Genomic DNA, 20509 nt, shown 5'->3' with positions numbered 1-20509 from the left:
ATACGCGTAATTTATTATACACGGTTCGTTGTAAGAGTCCAAACGAACGTATTGACCGACCTGGTGTGCGAATTATGTGGGTAAATGGTGAGGTAAGGCAGCTCGCGAAGGCTAAATCTGGAAAGGTGTTAAAGTCGCGGACAAAGGTTTCGTTTAATTCGTTTTGCACACCCTCGGGCCGTGTATTCGCGTAGTTTTCAGACGTGAAAAAAGCCCTTGGAGCTTCAGAAGCAGCAGGAGAGCCTCGTATTAGCGCCAACGAGTCAGAAAACCCTCCCGCGGCTCGCGTCGCTACAATATTTATGGGGTTGCTCGTGCGAGCGAGCGATTCTCGTTCGCGCGAGTTCGCCTCGTTGGGCGCTCAAGGTCCGATCAAGTCCTAACGCGTGTGCGGGACGAGACTGGGACGAGCGTGAAAAATTAATGAGCGAGGACGCCGACAGAGAAAGCCTTAAAACGTTTATGAAAATACGTCTACACACGTACGCAAAGTGGGCTGATATTCAGAAAGCAAATTGACTTTTAAAATACTCGACGCGGGCTCCTCTGATCGATGCGTTCGACGCTTTAATTTTACGTTACGTTTGCGAGTCAAAATTCCAATAACCATTGGAGCAGAACGATGCAAAACTCTTAAGAATCACCACATGCATTCTGTTTCACGATGTCATACAATAAATTTAATAAAACGATTCGTCGAATTTGTGAGAAGCCGAAACATAGTCGATAAAACAGAGTAGGTTATCGACTGCCACCTGCTGGATCATCTTTTGATTATAGATCAGTCTATGACACGCTTCATACAGTTGAAATAAACATATATAATTAAATTAAATACATTGTGCAGTGATACCTCGACAGAATTAATTAAGGAACGAATAAATAATATTAAAACACATAGTTGAAAGAAAAATATATATAATAAATGAAAATTGTAATATAAGTTGAACTTTTACACTGGGTTTAAAGATTTCTTTGTTCGGTCCTGACCATAGTTCCATCCCCTAATCTTCCCATATATCTGAAACATTCTATTTTAACAATTAATTTTACAAACTCGCTATATCGTGGAAGCTACTATACATCGCCACTCAAAATTCATAACACGTCTATACAAATGCCGAAAGGACCTAGAAGAATAATGAAAATCCTGGAAATATTTAACAAAGAACGCTCCTTATGTTTTACGCAATTATCTACGAGTGAAATAAAAAATGTGTGCAATATCACCTAGAAAACTTCACCAATGCGATTGATAATAATTACTCGTTCGACTTTGAGTTATTATATTCTCTGTACAGAAGCACACCTTCGTTTAGTCTATATTATTATAAACTTGAATGTTGTGCTTTTGTTTGGAATTTTCAAATCGACATTATCGAGATTGAAAATTTTAATATCCCCCCGTTGGCTCTGCTCGCGGCGATTGTAGTTATCGATTCATCGACAACAGGATCAGGAGAGTTAAAAGAAAATGCGCCGCGAATTCGAGGGAACCATTTCCGGTTCCGGCTCTTTGAACGTATTCGAGGAAGGACCGGTACTTACGCCCCCGAACGAAGGCGACACTTCATCGTGATTGCGAGCGACGGAGGGTGAAAAAAACTCTACCACCCCCTTTTTACACTTTTTCTTCTTTTTTTTTTGCCCACTCTCGTAGACAACAGCCGACGGCAGAAGCGCGAAGACGCGAGAAAGAAAGGAAACGAAATGGGAGCCAGAGCTAGACGTAAACCGACGGTCTGCTGATTAGTCGCGAGATTTCGCCCGTTTTCCTCGCTTTCTTCGCTCGATCCTGACGAACGATGACGGCTCACAAAGACGGTGGAAATCTTTCAGCAAACAACGGACGCGAATAAAAATTTCACGGATAATTGTACGCCTCTCGCGGGGGAACTCGAAGCAGTATGGACGCGACTATGTTTGCTTTACGAAATAAACAAAACTAAGAAGAGTGCAACCTTTTTCGTTTGCTATCCAAACTGTTTGAAAAAGAGAAAGAAAAATGTATCGTAGCATAAGTTAATTTTAACATTATTTATTGACAAATGATTGACCCATTTTTTGTACAAAATTGAACTTTCTACTTCAAGTACTCGCCAATCAAACAAAAATTAATGTTTCAAAAATCCCCTACGCATTTCTCTAGCTATACTCGTGTAGACTAAGAGAAAATTTTTTGTTTCTTTCCAGATAGAAAGTTGCGTCAGTTAGAATGGCTCCAGCGTCGTCATTTTGCACTATTTTTGAATAAATATTTTTTTTTGTAACACTTAACCACATGGTTAATAACATTCTCGAATATTATTATCCTCTTACTTTTCCTTCCATCTAAAAAAAAAGAACGCTTTATTTCAAGTTTCTACAGTGGTCTTACCCCTAAAGCAAACACGCACAAGTGTTGAACGAACTTCATAGTTTGTCGCGCTTTCTATAAGCTTGCAAGGATCAAATTACACGATAGACGCGAGACAACTGTCCAAATCTCTTGCAGCGGTCTCGACGTCTCGCGATTAAATAAACGAACGACAAGGGGGTACAGGTGGACGCGTTTACGGAATAAGAAGGGAAGCGTGAAAAAGTGAAAATCCTAGCAAGAAAAGAAATACGAAGGGAAACGCGTGACGAGGGGGGAGGGGGGAGGGAATGTAAAAATCGTTCGGCGTAGGGTAAATAAAGTTTTAAATTTCCGCAGTTCCTTTCGCGTTTCTCTCCGGTTGGCGCCTCCGCTATCTGCATAATATATCTCTAATGTGACGGAGGGAAAAGAGGGTAGCAAAAGTTGCCTCCGCCCGGTATAATGTAAGAAGAAAGGAGAGAAACGGGCGGTTTCTGGTGGCACCCGGCGGTGGCTGAGGCACCAAGCTACGCGGAGATCCAGCGGGAAAACCGGGTCCTCGCGGGAGACACGGTGCTTAAATAACGCGAGTTTGGATTTATAGTAATACTTTTATGAAATAATGTTAGTGGCGGATATTAAGGCAGACACTGGGAGCGTCGCTGGCTAAGCGCCATCCCGCTCTCGCTGCTCCCTTCCTCGACGTTCAACTCGCTCCCGATTTTCCTTATTTTCCTTCTGGCGCGCTCATGAAAAACTTCCGGCGATCTTTACGCTTCTATCGGCAACTCTGCCGCGAATCTGTTCGTCGCGACCCGGAGAAACACGCGTCTAGAAAAATACGGGCCCTTCGTACCGAAACTGGAAACAGAAATGAAACGGCAGGGGAGTTTGAAATTAGGAAAATATTTGGAAAATCACGGATAGAACTGGGCGATGTTTATTTCGAATAGTAATTTTTAAATAGTCGGTTCGAATGATGCGAATTTAACACCGGAATTATCGATAATTGTGGCGTATTTATTTATATCAATAAAGTTAAAATAATAGATCTTGTAGAAAGCTACGGTGAATTTTCGAAAATCCAGTCGAATTTTTTTACAATTTTTATTTTTATGGAAATTACGAATGGGTCATTTTGATAGTTCTAGTGTTAATAGTGTATTTCAATCGATCTTAGGCTCTTTATTTGGTCGATTAATACTTTGACTGCCACGTTACTCATACAGGGTGTTCGACCACCCCTGGGAAAAATTTTAATGGGAAATTCTAGAGGCCAAAATAAGACGAAAATCAAGAATATCAATTTTTTGACTAAGGCTTCGTTAAGTAGTTATTAACAATTAAATTCAAAAATTTCAAATCGTTCTGGAAAAATTATTTTCGGTTGCGAGGCTCAATTCCCATCATTTTTGGTGAATAAACATACTCCCGAAATCCTGCACATTTTCGAGAAAAAAATTCAAAACGGGCGGAATTTTTAACGTTAATAACTTTCTAACGAAGCCTCCATCAACAAATTGATATTTTTGATTTTCGTCTTATTTTGGCTTCTAGAATCCCCTATTAAAATTTTTTCCATGAGTGGCCGAACACCCTGTATATGCTCCTCGACTGTTTCAATGTCCTGGCATCTAAAACAGGGTCTGCAAGGGTTGTCTTAGAGTTTTCACTAGCAGCCACGGGGCAAAACGTTCTTCTGACCTTAAACGTTAATAACTTTTTAACGAAGCCTCCATCAACAAATTGATATTCTCGATTTTCGTCTTATTTTGGCCTCTAGAATCCTCCATTAAAATTTTTCCCAGGGGTGGCCGAACACCCTGTATATGAGTGACAAAACTTCCCCACTATGGAACTAAAACAATTCATTCTGAAATTAAAATTGAAATGTTAAATAAATTTGAATAGGACGAGGTAAATTTTAAGCTATGTAGTTTACAATTGTCTAAAATCGAAGTATGGTCTCGTGAAAAATTGTACGGTTTTGGTGTGGCAATCAACGTGTTAATAGCGAATTTAAAAACTGTTTATTTGAAAAGATAATGTTACTCAACTTCAAACTATCAGTGATATCGACAGACTATAATATTATTTATCGTAAGAGAAATGAAATATGACTAAAACTTCATATTATTTTTAAATAAATTCTTCAAACCACCCAAGTCGAATTTGTAGTACCTACTTGGTACTATTTATAATGTTTTTACATTCACGAATGAACTGATTTATTTATAAGAATTTTATATTTCTGTTAGAACACGTAAGATTTAATAGACTATTGTTCCACTGTGTCGGAGTTAATAACAATCGATAGAGTAGAATGTCGATTATCCGGACAAGTGATTGGCTCAGACTGAGAAATCGGTAATAGTAATAGTATATATTCGATTACGCGAGCAAAATCTATTTCCCTGTTGCCGCTGCAAGAGTTTCTGATCTCTTGTCCGGCTAATCGACAGCCAGGGAAGCGACTTTGAAACAATGGAAGTCCAAATAATCGGTATCCGGCTAACTGTAGATCTACTACTCAAGAAAATGTCTGCCAAACGCGGGAAAGAGTCACTTCAGAAAATCTCCGTTATCAAGAAAATGTATACTGAATTATTAATTGAACATTCATTCATTAATTTGTTCAATATTCGTTGATTTATAACTATAATATAAATATAAATATGATTTCAGTCATCACCGCGTCGTCTATAATTTAACTTACAGTTTTTACAGTTAATTAATATCATACAAACTAATTTAAAATTTGATGTGTGACCGTTTAGGTACGATATCACAATATTGTATTTACTGAAGCGTGATTGGGAATCCTTCCGCGAGGGAACAAAGTCACGAAGGGAACTCTGATGTCAGCCTTGGCGACAGCCTGACTCACAATCAGAGAAATAATTATATCTGAAACAACTCTGATAAAATTAAGACATTTTTAGAGCGTTATGTGCAAATACGGTGGTTCATTCGTAATACAAAACGATTTTTCACTGACGCTATAAAAGAGTTTCGCGGAATGAAATCGCCCTTAGAAGAAACGTAGATTCTACTTTTTTGAACTTTTGAAACAAACTTAAATAAAAATTGAATTTTCTTTCATATCTACGAAATTGTTAACGAAGAATTATCGAAAAATCAATGCTTCCTTAAGTTTATATAAAATTTCAGTCGTCTGGATCTTTTTAAGAAACAGAGTACAACTTGGACATCGGCGCAAGTAGAAATATCGAGCAATGGTCAGACGCGCCGGGCAAATCGTACTTAATTTCACGCGTATCCGAGAAATATTCAAATTCAATAAATCTAGTATAGTACGTACGATAACTATCACACAAAATTCGAAAAACAAAATTTTATTTAACGAGAATCGATCCCACATCGAGAAATATGTAAATTAATATTATACTGTTCGTATCTTTAAAACTTCTAAGATTTTAATTGCAGCCAGTGGATGTTACTTGTGACTTTTGTTATTTAGATATCAATAAAAAAGATATTTGCACGAAAATATTTGTGATTATTCTGAACGACTAAACGAAACTTCCAGGTCAAGTGATTAACATAAAAATGAAATACAATAAATATTGACTAAATATCGATTCTACATCGTCTGCTACGTTATCAATTATACATGACTATAGGTTTATAGTTAAATTTTTCTAAAAAAAACTATCAAACAACTAAGCTTAACGTTTCACACGTATCACTAGGAGACTACGATCTATCAATTTACGTAATCTCAATGAAATCAAAGTCGAACAGTGTGTATTATCAGCTTTCGCCTATACCGGTGATGGCAAATCTTTTTAAGAAATGAGTCAAATTTTGTTCGTTATTTTTTTCAGTACAAGCTCGTGGGTCACTAAGTTGGTGGTGTCACTTGGAAAGGGAGAGGGGAGGATGGTTAAAAACTACTTTTTTTTGGTTCTCACTTTTAAAATCCTCTAAAAAGTTTACGTTTCCTTTTTGTTTTACAACTCTAACCGGACTGATACTCATAGCCAGAGCCTCGTTAGCCGGCAAAGCCGTTGCCCAGCGTCCACCGCGTGGAGGAGAGGTTGGCTCATGCTATGGGGGCCGGTGGGGGTGTGCAAATACCTCCCCCACAGCTTTGGACACCATCAGAGTCGAACAGTTAGAACAGTTAGAGCTTTTCTTGTAAGGAGGAATCTGGCACGTGCCAGTCCTTTTGCCACGCGTGTTTTTTTTTCGATCCCTCGCTATACTGATCTCTCACCACACAAAATGTCTACCAATACGCGATTTCTCGACGATATCACATGATCTATGGGAAAGGCCAGGATCGATCGTACAAGACTCGATACGATGTGTGATTCGATTGATCTAGGTGCTTATACTCGTAGTAGATCGAGTCATACATTACATTGGACACCTGAACACTACCATCTTACTGCTGAGCCTCTCCTCTTGTGGATATACAAATAGACTAACTACATACGTAAATCAAGATAAGTCACTTATATAAACACCGTCTAACTACAATTGTTCCTAAGTCTAGAATAATCATGACAATTCGAGAACCAGGGTTGGGTTTATATTCTGTCAGATAGCTAGGTAACATTTTCGTGCAAAAATTTTGATTGTAAGCGTGACACGTTTCGAGTTATTGTATACCAAAGTCAAAGTGTTACCATTGACCCTGGAGTCTTCCCTGGTCGGACAGCTCTCGATGCAATTAACAAGAATTTCACGAGTCCTCGTCGAAGCTAAACACGGTTTCGTTCGTCCCATCGGCTTTTGGAAGTCGACGAGGAGCCACGAGAAAGACGGTCGCGTCGTAGGCAAATGAAATCAACGACGTTCTCCATCGATTTCGCAGCCCGGTGAGGTACGATCGCAAAAAGGAGGGAGGGGGCGAAGGATCGGAAGGGAGGCAAACGTCGATGAAGGGTATCGTATGTAATAGAAAGAGCAAGCGTTACGGATAGATGTATATTCGTATATTCGATGCCCGGGGGGCGTTTGCATGTTCCTGGCTCCATGTCCGAGAGAGCATGCTTCCGCCTGATCGCCCGCATACATTTTCGTTAAAACGCGTGTTCCGTTCGTTTCATTAATTTTAATGCCCGCCGAGCATTCTGTTCATTTCTGCGCAACATATGAATATATAGGATTCGCCCGGTGTCCCGCGCGCTCTCTGTCTCCGTCTATCTCTCGTTCGGCGTGCACGCGCAAAATCTGCGGGATTAGCGTGTCTGCGTGGGCCACGCGTACACAGAGCTCACCGGGATATAGGTACAGAGGGGAGGGTGCATATAGGAGGGAGGGGGGAGTTACGCGTATATCGGCGCGGCTACGTATGAGAGCGGCAACGAGAGAGCTCGCTCATGCGAACACGGCCTCGGGTTGGTTGATATTAATTAATAATCAGAAACAGATGCGGCCTCAACCCGCTACGTTCCCGCGCGAGGCGGCTTCGAAACGATAATTATTTAAGTCTCTCCGCGCTTCCATCGCCCGTACACCACCCCCGCGCGACCCCTTCGCGCCAAATCCCGGCTCCACACCCACCCACCCCCGCCCGCGCGCGCGTCTTCTTCCTTTTCCTTCTCCCTCAACCCCAACAACTTCCATCCCGGGGTTCCACGGCGGCGCCCATTGCGGCGTGCTAATTAAAGAGCATTCGGCTACGAATTTTACGTGGCTCTCGCTTCGTTATGCACGGCCCGTTACCCCCGGCACCCTTTTCCCCAGAACCTGTAAACCCCGCAAGAAAATACCCCGGAGACCTTGTGCCACATTTTATTTTTCGATTTCGCTTCACCGTCGCTCACGGAATCGGTGAGAATGGCGAGCACGGGGATTCTCCCAAGGCGAACGCGCGATCCGTTGCCATCCGAGGGCAGGGATTCGACGAGCAGGGGTAAACAGTACCCGGTGATTGGCCCTTTAAGGAACAGTTCACGCTTAAATCGCGATATATTAATTTTAACTTGGTAAATTTCTCGTAATAAAATCGACGTAAAATTTATAAGTGTGTGATGGATTAGAAATTGACCCTTTAAGAAACGGTTCACGCTTAAATCGTGAAACGTTAATTTTAACTTGGTTTTCTCGTAATAAAATCGACGTGGAATTTAAAAATATATGACAGACTAAAAATTAGAGCCCTTTATAGGGAACAGTTCTCTCGCTTAAATCGCGATATATTTGTGGGGTCTTGTGGAGCAGATGGAAAAGGAAAGGTCAGAAGAACGTTTCACCTCGTGCCTGCTAGTGAAAACTCTAAGACAACCCTTGCAGACCCTGTTTTAGATGCCAGAACATTGAAACAGTCGAGGAGCATATACAGGGTGTTCGGCTACTCATGGAAAAAATTTTAATGGGGGATTCTAGAAGCCAAAATAAGACGAAAATCAAAAATATCAATTTGTTGATGGAGGCTTCGTTAGAAAGTTATTAACGTTAAAAATTCCGCTAGTATTGAATTTTTTTCTCGAAAATGCGCAGGATTTCGACGGTATGTCTATTCACCAAAAATGATTGCAATTGACCCTTGCAACCGAAAATAATTTTTCCAGAACGATTTGAAATTTTTGAATTTAATTGTTAATAACTTTTTAACGAAGCCTCCATCAATTTTGGCCTCTAGAATCCCCCATTAAAATTTTTCCCAGGCCGAACACCCTGTATATGTAAACGGAAGATCGGTCGAGCATTTGCGAGAGGAACGATCCCTCTGACGGCGAGTATGGGAGGCGATAGACCCCACATATTAATTTTAGCTTAGCAAATTTCGTAGTAAGATCAACATGAAATTTATAAGTGTGTGATAGACTATAAATTAACCCTTTAAGACACAGTTCATCATGCATAAATCGCGATATATTAATTTTAACTTGGTAAATTTCTCGTAATAAAATCGACGTGAAATCTAAAAATGTATAAGAGACTGAAAATTAGTAAAATTTATGAAATTAGTGATTTACAATAAAAACAATTGAGTAGCGAAGGCCTGCTGCTTTTGGTCAGATCTATTTATTATACGATCGTTCTGTTACCATTATTCCACCTGAAAAAAATAAATTTCATTAGCAGTAAAGATACGATTAAAATTATTGAAAAAACTAAGCATGTTTTATCATATTTGTATCTATTCGAATATGATTATAGAAGATGTTATGAAATAAGTTGTTTCTTAATATTCTTTCGCTTTTAAAGTAGGACCGAAAACTGTACCCTTCGCCCCTATAAGGTGAAAAATATTGCCAGCTTAACGACCAACCTATCGCTCCGTTTGCGTTCGTTATGAATTACAAGGATTTCAGGTAGAACGTATGCACGAGCGTTTGAAGCACTTCGAACTGTATCAGAATGGACGCGCGGCAATCATTCGTTACGTTAGATTGATCGAATCGATCCCGTTCGCTTTGGTTTCCGAAACCTAAATTGGTTTTAGGTAGAGTCAACGCTAACGGAAACGTTAGCTACGAGATGAATTTAATAGTCGATGGGGATTAGCGTCCATTTATTTTTCGATTGTAAGAGTAATATCTATTATTGATCTACCCCCTACACATGCTCAGTTTCAAAATTTAAAAATGTTTCACGTCAGTTTTATTTTCAATCAATGTATAGTTTCTAATCCTCTTTGAATACTCTTAGAACAGTTAGTATTTGGGCAAAGCCATTTAAATTGTTTCTTTACATTTCCCTTTGACGATGAACATGTTTTTACATAACCCTGTAAAAGAAAGAATCAATAGTTTTAACTACGAATAATAAAATTCGTTTTTAAAAATATAGTCCATGTTCATATCACAGCTCATCGGGGCCATCTTGGAAAATGGCGGGTAAATTGTTTCATTGACTGAACTGAAAAGTGGTAATATTAACTAGTAACTTTACTAAGTTACTTGACTAAGTCGCCTTCAGTTTCCCTAATGTAAAAAGATGACGGTTCTGCTTATAACCAGAAAAGGGTAAAATGTAATTTGAGTTATCAATAATAAATACAACAGCATTTGTTTATCCCTTGCTCGTTATTTGAAATTTGTATTTAGATAGAAATTTTGTCCACCTTTCGTTACAGCTAAATGAAATATCTCTCGAATTATGTCACCCCATGACTTCAAAATGCCATCTTGCGTTAGGGAGTTCTTAGTGTTACGGATGAAGCAAACGCTGGTAAACTTAACGGGGCTAAAGAATCGGAAGGTTCCTTAATGAAGAAACTTCAAATTGACCAGGGATGAGAATACGGAAAGATCGAAGTACCTACATATATAACTATACACGGGATGACATTTTATCGGTAGAAGGGGTCGACGGGTATAGCGAACGAATATAAATTTGTCCATTATCCGGTGATTAGTTTACGCAGGGTTGCTTTCGGAGGCATCCGGACCCTTCAAAATATTATTCAGGTGGAATGTAAAATTCATTTGATTATGAAATACTTCTCTGCGTGGATATTTAACACAACTCATCGTGGACAATTTCGGAAACGTTAAAAATTTAGGCAACTATACTTAATGAAATCATATAATATATTATTACACAGCAATAATATAATATATTATATAATGACTCTAATAAATAGGCCAGAACTACTATGCAAAGATAGAAAAAAATCTTAGAGTAAAATTTTGTATGATTCAATGATCTCTATTATCCTATTATACGACTTTTTTATTCTATGTTTTTCGAACATTTTCAAACAAAAGATAGAACTTCCAGAGAGGCTACACATTAAATAAGAATTGCAAATGCTTTTTTTGGATGGATTAAAAATGGAGGGTCCAGCTTGTAGGAATTGTTCCTAGCCTTAATATAGCATTTGATGTCATGGTTGAGTTTATTTATTTTATGCATAACATCAAATGGAGATTTGAGTCGCATAATTCTAGAGTTCACGAGCACTATTGCCATTATCGATTCCGAATGGAATAAGATTTGAGCGCTATTATCGGCATGGGTTACAATTATGACCTTTGACATATAACCTAAAAATTAGACAGCAGCTTTTATTCAGAAACAGCGGAAATAATAGGAGTTTAACTTCATCATACTTAGTTCACTATTCGCGAATTATGGAAAATTGTACTTTATTTTAATATCTTTTATCGATATACCAACGGCAGATATATTATCGAGCTACGTTGAAACACAGACGAGGTATGTGAATATACCTTTCACCACAAACGAGGTATACGAGTAGATCTTTCACCTGATAGATTTTCGTGGCCCAATCTGACCGCCATACCGATCTGAAAATTCGTAGATGATTTTAGCGTCCTCTCCTCATGGATGGCGATCAGTTGAAAAACTATTCACTGAATTAGTATTGATAGGCTGACAGCTGTAATGTGTGCATAATTATATTTGAGTTGACTATGCAGGGATTGAAATTCATTTCTAAATCTGTTGGTAATGTTCCAAATGGCACGAAAATGGTAATGGGGTTTCGAGACCCCATAAAAATGGGTCGAAAAAATACACTGGGTGAAAGATCTACTCGTATACCTCGTTTGAGACAATACTCTAGACTCTTTGATGGATGAATGAGAATCGAAACTAACCTAGTGAAGAAAAGCTATATTTATAAACTATATTTATTAACAAACAAAAATTTGACATTTGTAAAACTATAAATACTACAACTACAGGCAAGTGCAGTGACAAAGTAAAAATAGTACATAATATATGTTACTTTGATTCTAAAATGTATTCGTCGCGAAATATCTTCTTGCACGTCAATCTAATGATATATTGTAATAAGTAAAGAAAGACTTTAGATATCTTCAATATCGAAGATACCCAAAGTTGCCAAATCAATTATGAAAGTGAATTTAATTTCTGAAGAATATAAAGGACAATCGGAAACTCTGTATAATGTAAATTTATGGCAATAAGTGATATAATTTCAAAGAATTCTATGTATTCTCATCATTTTTACCTTTCTTTTCCTCTCCCCATTATTCCTTTAGCTATAAGATACATGCCACCTCTTCGCAAGGCCGCCAGCATTTTCAAAATGTTCCGGGCACTTTGGAAATCCGGATGGCAAAACGCTCAAGTTTCGCGTGGAATAGTTCCTTACCTTCAACGCTAGATGGCACTTGTTTTTAGACCTCAAACCCCCTGGTGCTAAAACGCCCAAGTTTGTCGTGGAATAGTTCGTTATCGTCAACGCTAGATGGCGCTTATTTCTCGACCTCAAACCCTCTGGTGCTAAAACGCCCAAGCTTATCGAGAAATTCATCTAGCGTAGACAATACGAACTATTCCACGACAAACTTGGACTTTTTACCATCCGGATTTCCAAAGTGCCCGAAACATTTCGAAAATGCTGGCGGCCTTGCGAAGAGGTGGCATGTATTTTATAGATAAGAGAATAATGGGGAGGGGAAAAGAATGGTAAAAATGATTAGAACATAAAAATTCTTTGAAATTATATCATTTATTGCCATAGATTTACATTATACTAGGTTTTAATACATATGAATATATTATATTATATTATACCATGTCAGAAGTTGTCAACGACGGCCGAGGCAGAGGCTAGTAGAGACCAGCGTATTAAAACTTTGTATAATGTAAATCTATGGCAATAAATGGTATAACTTCAAAGAATTCTATGTGTTCTCATAATTTTTACCTTTCTTTTCCTCTCCCCGTTATTCTCTTAGCTATAAGATACATGCCACCTCTTCGCAAGACTGCCAGCATTTTGGAAATGTTCCGGGCACTTTGGAAATTCGAATGGTAAAACGCCCAGGTTTGTCGGGGAATAGTTCGTACCGCCCGCGCTAGATGGATTTCTCGACAAGCTTGGGCGTTTTAGCACCAGAGGGTTTGAGGTCTAAAAATAAGCGCCATCTAGCGTTCGAGATAACGAACTATTCGACGACAAACTTGGGCGTTTTAGCACCAGGGGGTTTGAGGTCTAAAAATAAGCGCCATCTAGCGTTGGAGATAAAGAACTATTCGACGACAAACTTGGGCGTTTTAGCACCAGGGGGTTTGAGGTCGAAAAATAAGCGCCATCTAGCGTTGGCGATAACCAACTATTCCACGCGAAACTTGGGCGTTTTGCCTTCCGGATTTCCAAAGTGCCCGGAATATTTCCAAAATGCTGACAACCTTACGTAGAGGTAGCATGTATCTTATAGCTAAGGGAATAATGGGGAAAGGAAAAGAAAGGTAAAAATGATGAGAACACATAGAATTCTTTGAAATTATATTATTTATTGCCATAGATTTACATTATACAAAGCTTTAATACGTATATATCATGTCAGTAGGTGTCAACGAAGGTCAGCAGTGGTCAGCAGGAGCCAGAAGAGGACAGCAGAGGCCAGCAGGGCCAGCAGAGGCCAACGGAGGCTGGCAGAAGTCAGCAGTAATAGTTATTAGTTGTCAGAAATACAAGCAGTGGTCAGCAATGGTCAGCAGAGGCCTGTAGGAAAATAGAAAAATATTTAAAGTATTTTGATTTTGAAAAATCGTATTAATAATATACATACGTACGCTCATACATAGGAATAATAAAAATTATTTTTATATGCCGGGATAATAAAAATTATTTTTAACCGAAATTACTTCGGGCAGCTCCGAAGAATCGAGAAAGAGGGCATGCCTTTGTAAATTTTCCGAAACTCTAAGAGCTCACGTACCTGTGATCTGACATGCGGGTGTAGTGCACCGGGTGTTGAATGTGGCATCTCTGATTTATACACAACCAGCCTATTTGGCTATCACGCTAATTCAATGAGTATCCCAACTGACCGCCATCCATGAGAAGAGGACGCTAAAATCACCTCCGAATTTTCAGGTCGGTATAGCAGCCAGATTGGGCCATGAAAGTCCATTAGGTGGAAGGTCTACTCGTATACCTCGTCTGTGATTCAACGTTGCGTTAGATCTATGAACCGAGCAACAATTTTACGAAATATTAATATTTACAACAATTATTTGCCACTCATTAAAAATTACAATCGATAGAAATCATGATATAACGATATTTGTATGGATCGAGAGTTTCGTTGAACTTTTATTCCGAATCGTGACTGTAATTAATATTTATATATTTTTTAAATGTTAATTTAACGATTGATCCATATAAATAACTTTTTACCCAATTCTATAATAAAATGTGGTTCTTAAAGTGCTTCTCAATTACGTAAATAAAGTTTTATAATAAGGAAAGTAATATGTCATTACTTATCGGATGCATCGAGTTTCGCTCGGCCATCAACCTGTTAACAAACAAATAACAAACAATCAGATCCATACTTCATCGAATGCGGAAACTGGAAAACATTATTGCTTAACATCGTTGCAAATTGTTATAAGAAATAAGTGACACTTTTTATGTGAAGCACAAACATATATTAACCTACTTTGCAAACCACTACTTCCAAAAACTCATATTCCACTTTTTCCAAAAGTACAATATATTTCGATGTATTCATAATAATCAACCCGACATATATAAATAAAACTGTACTTAAGCTAATATTATTATTAAACAAAATTATTGTTAAATGTGTAACAAAAAGGCTCAATAAAAAACTTTTTAGGAAGAAAAAATCGAAAATTACTGGGCATTAACTATTCATTAAATAATATATTGATGTCTGTTTTCAGAGTATAAATAAGTTAGTGAAAAATAAATGACATCTGTTAAAGAATGCACAAAAGAATAATTGATATATTATATGTTAAATAAACATAAATGTTTATTTATATACTATAAAATAATTGAAATATTTTTACTAAAAAATGAAATTACTTTGTATGACCTTCAATAGCCGTGATCGTCTAGTGGTTAGGACCCTACGTTGTGGCCGTAGTAACCCAGGTTCGAATCCTGGTCACGGCAATGTGAAAACATTGTCACGGGAAAGGTTCATTTTTTGCATTCTTTTTCAAATTACATAATTATCAATTTGTAACATACCATATATTATTTAATACATATATAAATTGCGACTATTTTATGATTAACTTTATGTTTGTTTACTTTTTTAATACGTATATCATAAGACAACAATTTTTGAGAAAACTAACTGTTATTTCAACAATTATATATATTTTTATATTTATTCGGCACATATGCATGCACATGACCACAATTTCTTCTTGCATCAGTTATTTGAGTTCTGATGCAATTCGATGTAGTCGTGCATATCGAAGCAAGCTTTTATATTATGATAAATAAAAACAATTTGGTCATAAATTGTCAGCAAATTTTCTGTCGCAAAGTCCATATATTTCAGCTAAAAATATGTACGACTCCAGTGTCGAATTTGTCTTTCAAAGAATTTTAATTGCTCTTATTGTTTGATTTCTTAAATATCGATCGTTTGATGCAAGCATGAGGCAGAGTAGATTACCCTTTTTAATTTTTATTTTATATTGTATCGATCAGTACAAATGTGGAGTTTCTTGTGCTAAACTAAATAGTGCGAAGTTACCTGCTACAATTAAATATGGGAATTCTGATACACACAATGAACACAAAGGTAAAAGAACTACATTTCACATTCCATACATTATGGTATGCTCACACTACAAAAAAAGAAAACGTTTCATTCGTATGAAAAGGTATTCTACGATCTACATAAACTTTCACGATTAATCTCGGTCTTTTACAGATTCTGAGTATAAAATACGTTTTGGGAGAGAATTAAAAAATACCGATTTTAATACGGACACTAACGACCTAATAAAACATGATCGAACTTCGCGTGGCGTATTAGGATCCAGACGACACCTAAGACTAAGTAAAGAAAATAACGATGTTAATACAATATTACATTAATTAATGTACTCCTCTATATTGTTCTGATAATTTTCAGGCGATGCAAATCAAATAACAAATTATTTCCTAACTGGAGGGCTAGAAAAAGGACATGCTCATTTCGTAGGAGCATCAAATTGCGATTCAAACAATGATGAAACTAACATAGTTGGAATGAGTGATCCTACAAATGAAAATGATACAGATACATCTGCAAATGAAGAAAATTTAACATATACAAATTCGTCTGAACCCATAGTCGGAATTCCACATATTCGCCCATTAATGCCACTGCCAAAAGTTAGTCCTATAGTACAGCCACATGGTTTGCTCAGACCTATTACTAGCGGACTGCGATCTCTTATACGTCCACCACTACATACTCTACCTGCCTTGCCGCACATGCCTATGACGAACATATTACGTTCAGTTCTTCATCCTAATCTCCACTCATATATTGATAAATTACATAGCATGCCTCATACTTTAGCTAAAGCTGCAAGTTTGCCGCTTCAAAATTTACTTCGGGCGCAATTACAACTTCATCAAATATTGCTACCAACTTTATCTCCAACAGTAAGTACTCTAATATGACATAATGCATACCAGTGAACCCTTGGAAATTGTTCAGAATTTTTCTATGCAAATTGACCGATTACAACTCTGATTAGTTTGAGTCTCAAACATTGGCCAATATCCAAGGCATCACTATGTCCCCATTATTTTTAATATATAATTTCTGTTTCTGTTTTGTTTTCTTAGTCACTGAATAATGCTAAACCAGGCACCATTCCTACAACTGATTTAACACATCTAGTTGGTCACTATTCGCCTGTGGTTGGAGCACCTCCCACTAGCTTCAAAAGTACAGTATGTATTACATTATTATAAAATTTTAAACCCATACAAATAATATCATATATTAAATTTACAGCCAACAGTTGTTGATTCACCACAGCAAGAAGATCCCACTTCTATGGATAAGAATTCAAACACAGAAGAAAACATAGTAAGTTCTGCTAAGAATGAAAAAAAAGATGCAAATAAAAATGAGAAAGATGGAGTACAGAATGAAGAAAATAATTGCAATTAAGTTACAAAAACAGGACAGACAGGCTTTAAGAACAACATTTTGAGCATGATTAAGATGAGCTATTAAATATGGTACCAATAAAAAATTAAGGATTCATATTCGCTCCTTCAAAATAAACAGAAACACTGCTTGATTATTTTAAAACAAAATGGTGGTCATATTTTTACAAAAGGACATATTTGAAGCTTCGAAAGGACAAGTAGCACATTCTGGTGTTAAACATTTAAGAACTGTATTAAATAATAGTGTGGATATACAGTATTGTATATGATTATACAATATTCAGTTTAAAACTGTTAGTTACTTTATACAAAGTGTAGTACAATTACTTTTTGTACATGAGAATAATTCTCATTTCAATATTAAAATATATACGTAAGTAAAAAATATTTGTACACTCTATTGCATTCTCATTTCATTTTATTACCTCCTTCCTTTTCCCTTTCCCTTCTTTGATGAGGAACTCGAAGACTGGGAGGATTGCTCACCCATCGATTGTTTTCCCTGACGAGTTTTTAATTTGGGAATAGTGGTGCCTAAGTAAACCAAAACAGAATCTCTAGTAGGGAATTCGGATTTCACGGGAGTACCATCGTCGTTCTTTAATTGTACACGAATACGTCCGCGATATAACAGTTCTTTGCTACGTTCCCTTGGATGAAGCTTATTCTCCACACCAACATTGAAACCAGCTGCCACCAAAACGTCACGGATCTCTTGATGTGTAGGGTTTTCCACACATTTATCTTTCGCAAGTTTACGCCCTCCCGCTAACGTTCTTTTACTGTTTATGTAAACTGGATAAATGCAAATCCACCTGTAAAAATGAATATTGCACATCTGTCAGTTTCACGTCAGAGAGGTTATGTGGCAAATGATAGTGACGTAAAACATATCTTCAATCAATCTGATCGTACAAACATTCTTCTTAAGTTAATTTTATAAAAATGTACGCAAAAAAGGTTAGAGTAAACGTATTTTAATAAACATACCTTTCACGATCGCTGTGTTTCTTTGATGGATTCCACGCGAGCGCCATGTTTGATACCTATATTCGATAACTCTACGAACTAGTCATTAATTTCAACTTCAACATTTACGTTATAAAATAAAAATATTGTGTTCAATCGTGAATAACAAACAAATTAATAATACTAATAAATAGTAAATAAATAATATTAATGAATAAATTAAATAATAATTTTAAAAATATAAAAGAGAAACAAAAATAATGAAACTTGGGCTCGTCCGGGATTTGAACCCGGGACCTCTCGCACCCGAAGCGAGAATCATACCCCTAGACCAACGAGCCATGTAACAATCATTTTTCAATAGTATTATTATAACTTAACGATATTTAACATTATAACTGCAAAGAAATCGATTCTTCGTAGAAAAATAAGTAGAAAATGTACAATGAATTTTTTTAATGAAATACTTGCTTTTCAAGTTGTATTGAAAAACGAATGTTGATTTAATGAACATGAATATAATCAATTTACACATTATATGTACCATGATTTGTTGCTTTGATCCTGCCTTGAACTTTGACCTGGTCGATTGATTTTCCGGTCTCAATGACGTGTATATAACATGTCAGTTAATCATTCACCTTTTATAAAAGCGATCATACATTTTTGTTCAACATTTGCTAGGCATTATTTGTATACATATACATTTGTTGCATATTTACAGGCGTATGGAGCAAATTCCAATTTACTATCTAATGCTGTTAACATTTCTTTTCTAACGATACGTAGAGAAGAAGCAGCTTATTATGACCAGTTTGCGTAAGGTGAATAAAAAATTACGACAGCGAATGGGAATAAATAACATCGTATAAGAACATAACAAAACTAATAATTTTTATACTTCAACTTTACCATATGTATGGAATTTAATTAGAAAGACATACGAAAACTGTTAATAAAAATGCGTAAAATATTAAGGAACTTAAAATGAAAAAAGTGTGTTTCGTAAACCTGTTTTAACTTTCACTGTAGGAGCTCATTGCGGGGTTAATGAGCAATTATTGATATAAAGGTGAAAGTGAATGTGTTGCGTATTTTACTTTCGCTTACTTAGATTGTAACTGTAATAAGTTCATGGTGTGTAAAATTTACTAATTAATATGGTTTAACATTTAATATCTCGATAATAACCATAAAAAAAATTTTAATTAAAATCGCATTCTCTGTTTCACGAAATATATGAATAAATTTTTTATTTTCACAAATTCAGTGTAGATGAACATCGTTGTACCAAATCGATAAACAAAACAGAAATGTCATTCAATGACGAATGTCACATTTGAGGTATTTACGTGTTGCGTGGAACTATGTGAAAATGGAATGTTTTAAGTAAGTTAATTAATCATATTGAAGTCAATTAAATGTTAATCGACCGAATTTTCAGCAGACTTGGCAATCTAGAGTGTTCAAGTTGCCCGAACAATGGCGTGTATCCTAATAATGAGTGAGTACACGTTCAAAATCTGATTACTCTAATTTCTTCAGACCTGATGTACATTGCAATGTATACAGATTTATAAATAAGGCTTGAGATATTTTTTTAATAAAATTGATATTTTTGTAATTTTATATTTATTTTATTTACAAAGCAGAAGGACATTAAAAATAGTTTAGTATTAATGTCACATACGGTATCATAGGAGAGTCGTTTCAGCTAAAAACATTTAAAATATTAATTTTATTGCGAAGTATATCATGTTGTACGTGAAGAATACTTATTTTTTCAGAAAGGAAAAAGTTAGGCTGAGAAGCATAGAGTTCTGTGACTAAACTTGCCAAATTTTACATGTTTCCTCCATTAAAAAAAAAAGAAAATGACAATGATAAGAAACGAGTCATTTTGACAATTATTGCAAAATTAAATAAATTTTAATATGTTCCGTAGAAACTTGATGACGAGTAAAAAAAAAAAACAAAATTGTTGCTATGCAAGAGCAGCAACCGACATCCGCTCATTGATCTCAAAATAAATACGCGTATTCAATAATAGTATAGAGTCTAGCTTTATTTTTATCTAACAAGATGAACGTCATTAGTAAGAAGCGCCAATTTCAATGAAAATGATCTAGAAATCCGTAAATACAATGGTAGCTAAATGTTTCCACAGAATTTGTTAGAAAAGGAAGGTAAAAATTTGGAAAATTTTACTTGATCGCTGGCGATATTGCGTTGGTTACAGTTTAATGAACCGTGAAATTTGTCATCAAAATATCTCACAGCAGGTTATTATCTGAGTTTGATATTTAAATTTTTTGGGTCTGGTATAAACGAAACTG

The 20509-nt window shown here is 36.5% G+C and overlaps 2 protein-coding genes, 1 long non-coding RNA gene and 2 other non-coding genes across 7 annotated transcripts; 3 read left to right on the top strand and 2 right to left on the bottom strand.

The window, feature by feature from the left end:
• Nucleotides 1-9321: 9321 nt before the first annotated feature.
• Nucleotides 9322-18468, bottom strand: Srp19 (signal recognition particle 19). Of its 3 annotated transcripts, XR_013080535.1 has the most exons (5): nt 18195-18466; nt 17630-18019; nt 14528-14562; nt 13981-14228; nt 13599-13763 (listed from the first exon to the last, which is right to left on the bottom strand). XR_013080535.1 is itself a non-coding variant. In XM_076775773.1 (4 exons), exons 1-4 carry the CDS (start codon nt 18239-18241, stop codon nt 9337-9339), a joined length of 510 nt encoding a protein of 169 aa, XP_076631888.1. In that variant the 5' UTR covers nt 18242-18467; the 3' UTR covers nt 9322-9336. The 3 variants fall into 3 exon arrangements, 1 of the variants encoding a protein (XP_076631888.1); XM_076775773.1 differs by lacking the exons at nt 13599-13763; nt 13981-14228 and adding an exon at nt 9322-9374 and having other exon boundaries at nt 18195-18467; XR_013080534.1 differs by lacking the exon at nt 14528-14562 and having other exon boundaries at nt 13600-13763; nt 18195-18468.
• Trnah-gug (transfer RNA histidin (anticodon GUG)) lies at nt 15117-15188 on the top strand. The gene has a single exon. It is a non-coding gene; the product is annotated as a tRNA-His (tRNA).
• Nucleotides 15721-16293, top strand: LOC143347002 (uncharacterized). The gene is made up of 3 exons (XR_013080538.1): nt 15721-15831; nt 15964-16092; nt 16168-16293. It is a non-coding gene; the product is annotated as an uncharacterized LOC143347002 (long non-coding RNA).
• On the top strand, nt 16395-17202 carry LOC143347135 (uncharacterized). The gene is made up of 3 exons (XM_076776062.1): nt 16395-16685; nt 16872-16979; nt 17044-17202. Exons 1-3 carry the CDS (start codon nt 16395-16397, stop codon nt 17200-17202), a joined length of 558 nt encoding a protein of 185 aa, XP_076632177.1.
• Nucleotides 18443-18514, bottom strand: Trnap-cgg (transfer RNA proline (anticodon CGG)). Its single transcript has one exon. It is a non-coding gene; the product is annotated as a tRNA-Pro (tRNA).
• Between the last annotated feature and the right edge of the window lie 1995 nt (nt 18515-20509).

Source organism: Colletes latitarsis, chromosome 10 (genome assembly GCF_051014445.1).
Source record: "Colletes latitarsis isolate SP2378_abdomen chromosome 10, iyColLati1, whole genome shotgun sequence".
Lineage (NCBI taxonomy): Eukaryota > Metazoa > Arthropoda > Insecta > Hymenoptera > Colletidae > Colletes > Colletes latitarsis.
Note: the sequence above shows the minus strand (reverse complement) of the source record. Positions and strands in the feature narration are given on the sequence as shown.

What these genes read in the sequence shown, in the direction of transcription:
- Srp19 (XM_076775773.1), bottom strand. Translation starts at nt 18,241, where the DNA reads ATGGCGCTCGCGTGGAATCCATCAAAGAAACACAGCGATCGTGAAAG. An exon ending in GGAAAGGGAAAAGGAAGGAG is followed by an intron (nt 14,563 to 17,629) that starts GTAATAAAATGA and finishes GTTTGTTAACAG; the next exon opens with GTTGATGGCCGAGCGAAACT. An exon ending in AAACTCGATGCATCCGATAA is followed by an intron (nt 9,375 to 14,527) that starts GTAATGACATAT and finishes TATTTTTTTCAG; the next exon opens with GTGGAATAATGGTAACAGAA.
- LOC143347135 (XM_076776062.1), top strand. Translation starts at nt 16,395, where the DNA reads ATGCCACTGCCAAAAGTTAGTCCTATAGTACAGCCACATGGTTTGCTC. An exon ending in TACCAACTTTATCTCCAACA is followed by an intron (nt 16,686 to 16,871) that starts GTAAGTACTCTA and finishes TTGTTTTCTTAG; the next exon opens with TCACTGAATAATGCTAAACC. An exon ending in CCACTAGCTTCAAAAGTACA is followed by an intron (nt 16,980 to 17,043) that starts GTATGTATTACA and finishes TTAAATTTACAG; the next exon opens with CCAACAGTTGTTGATTCACC.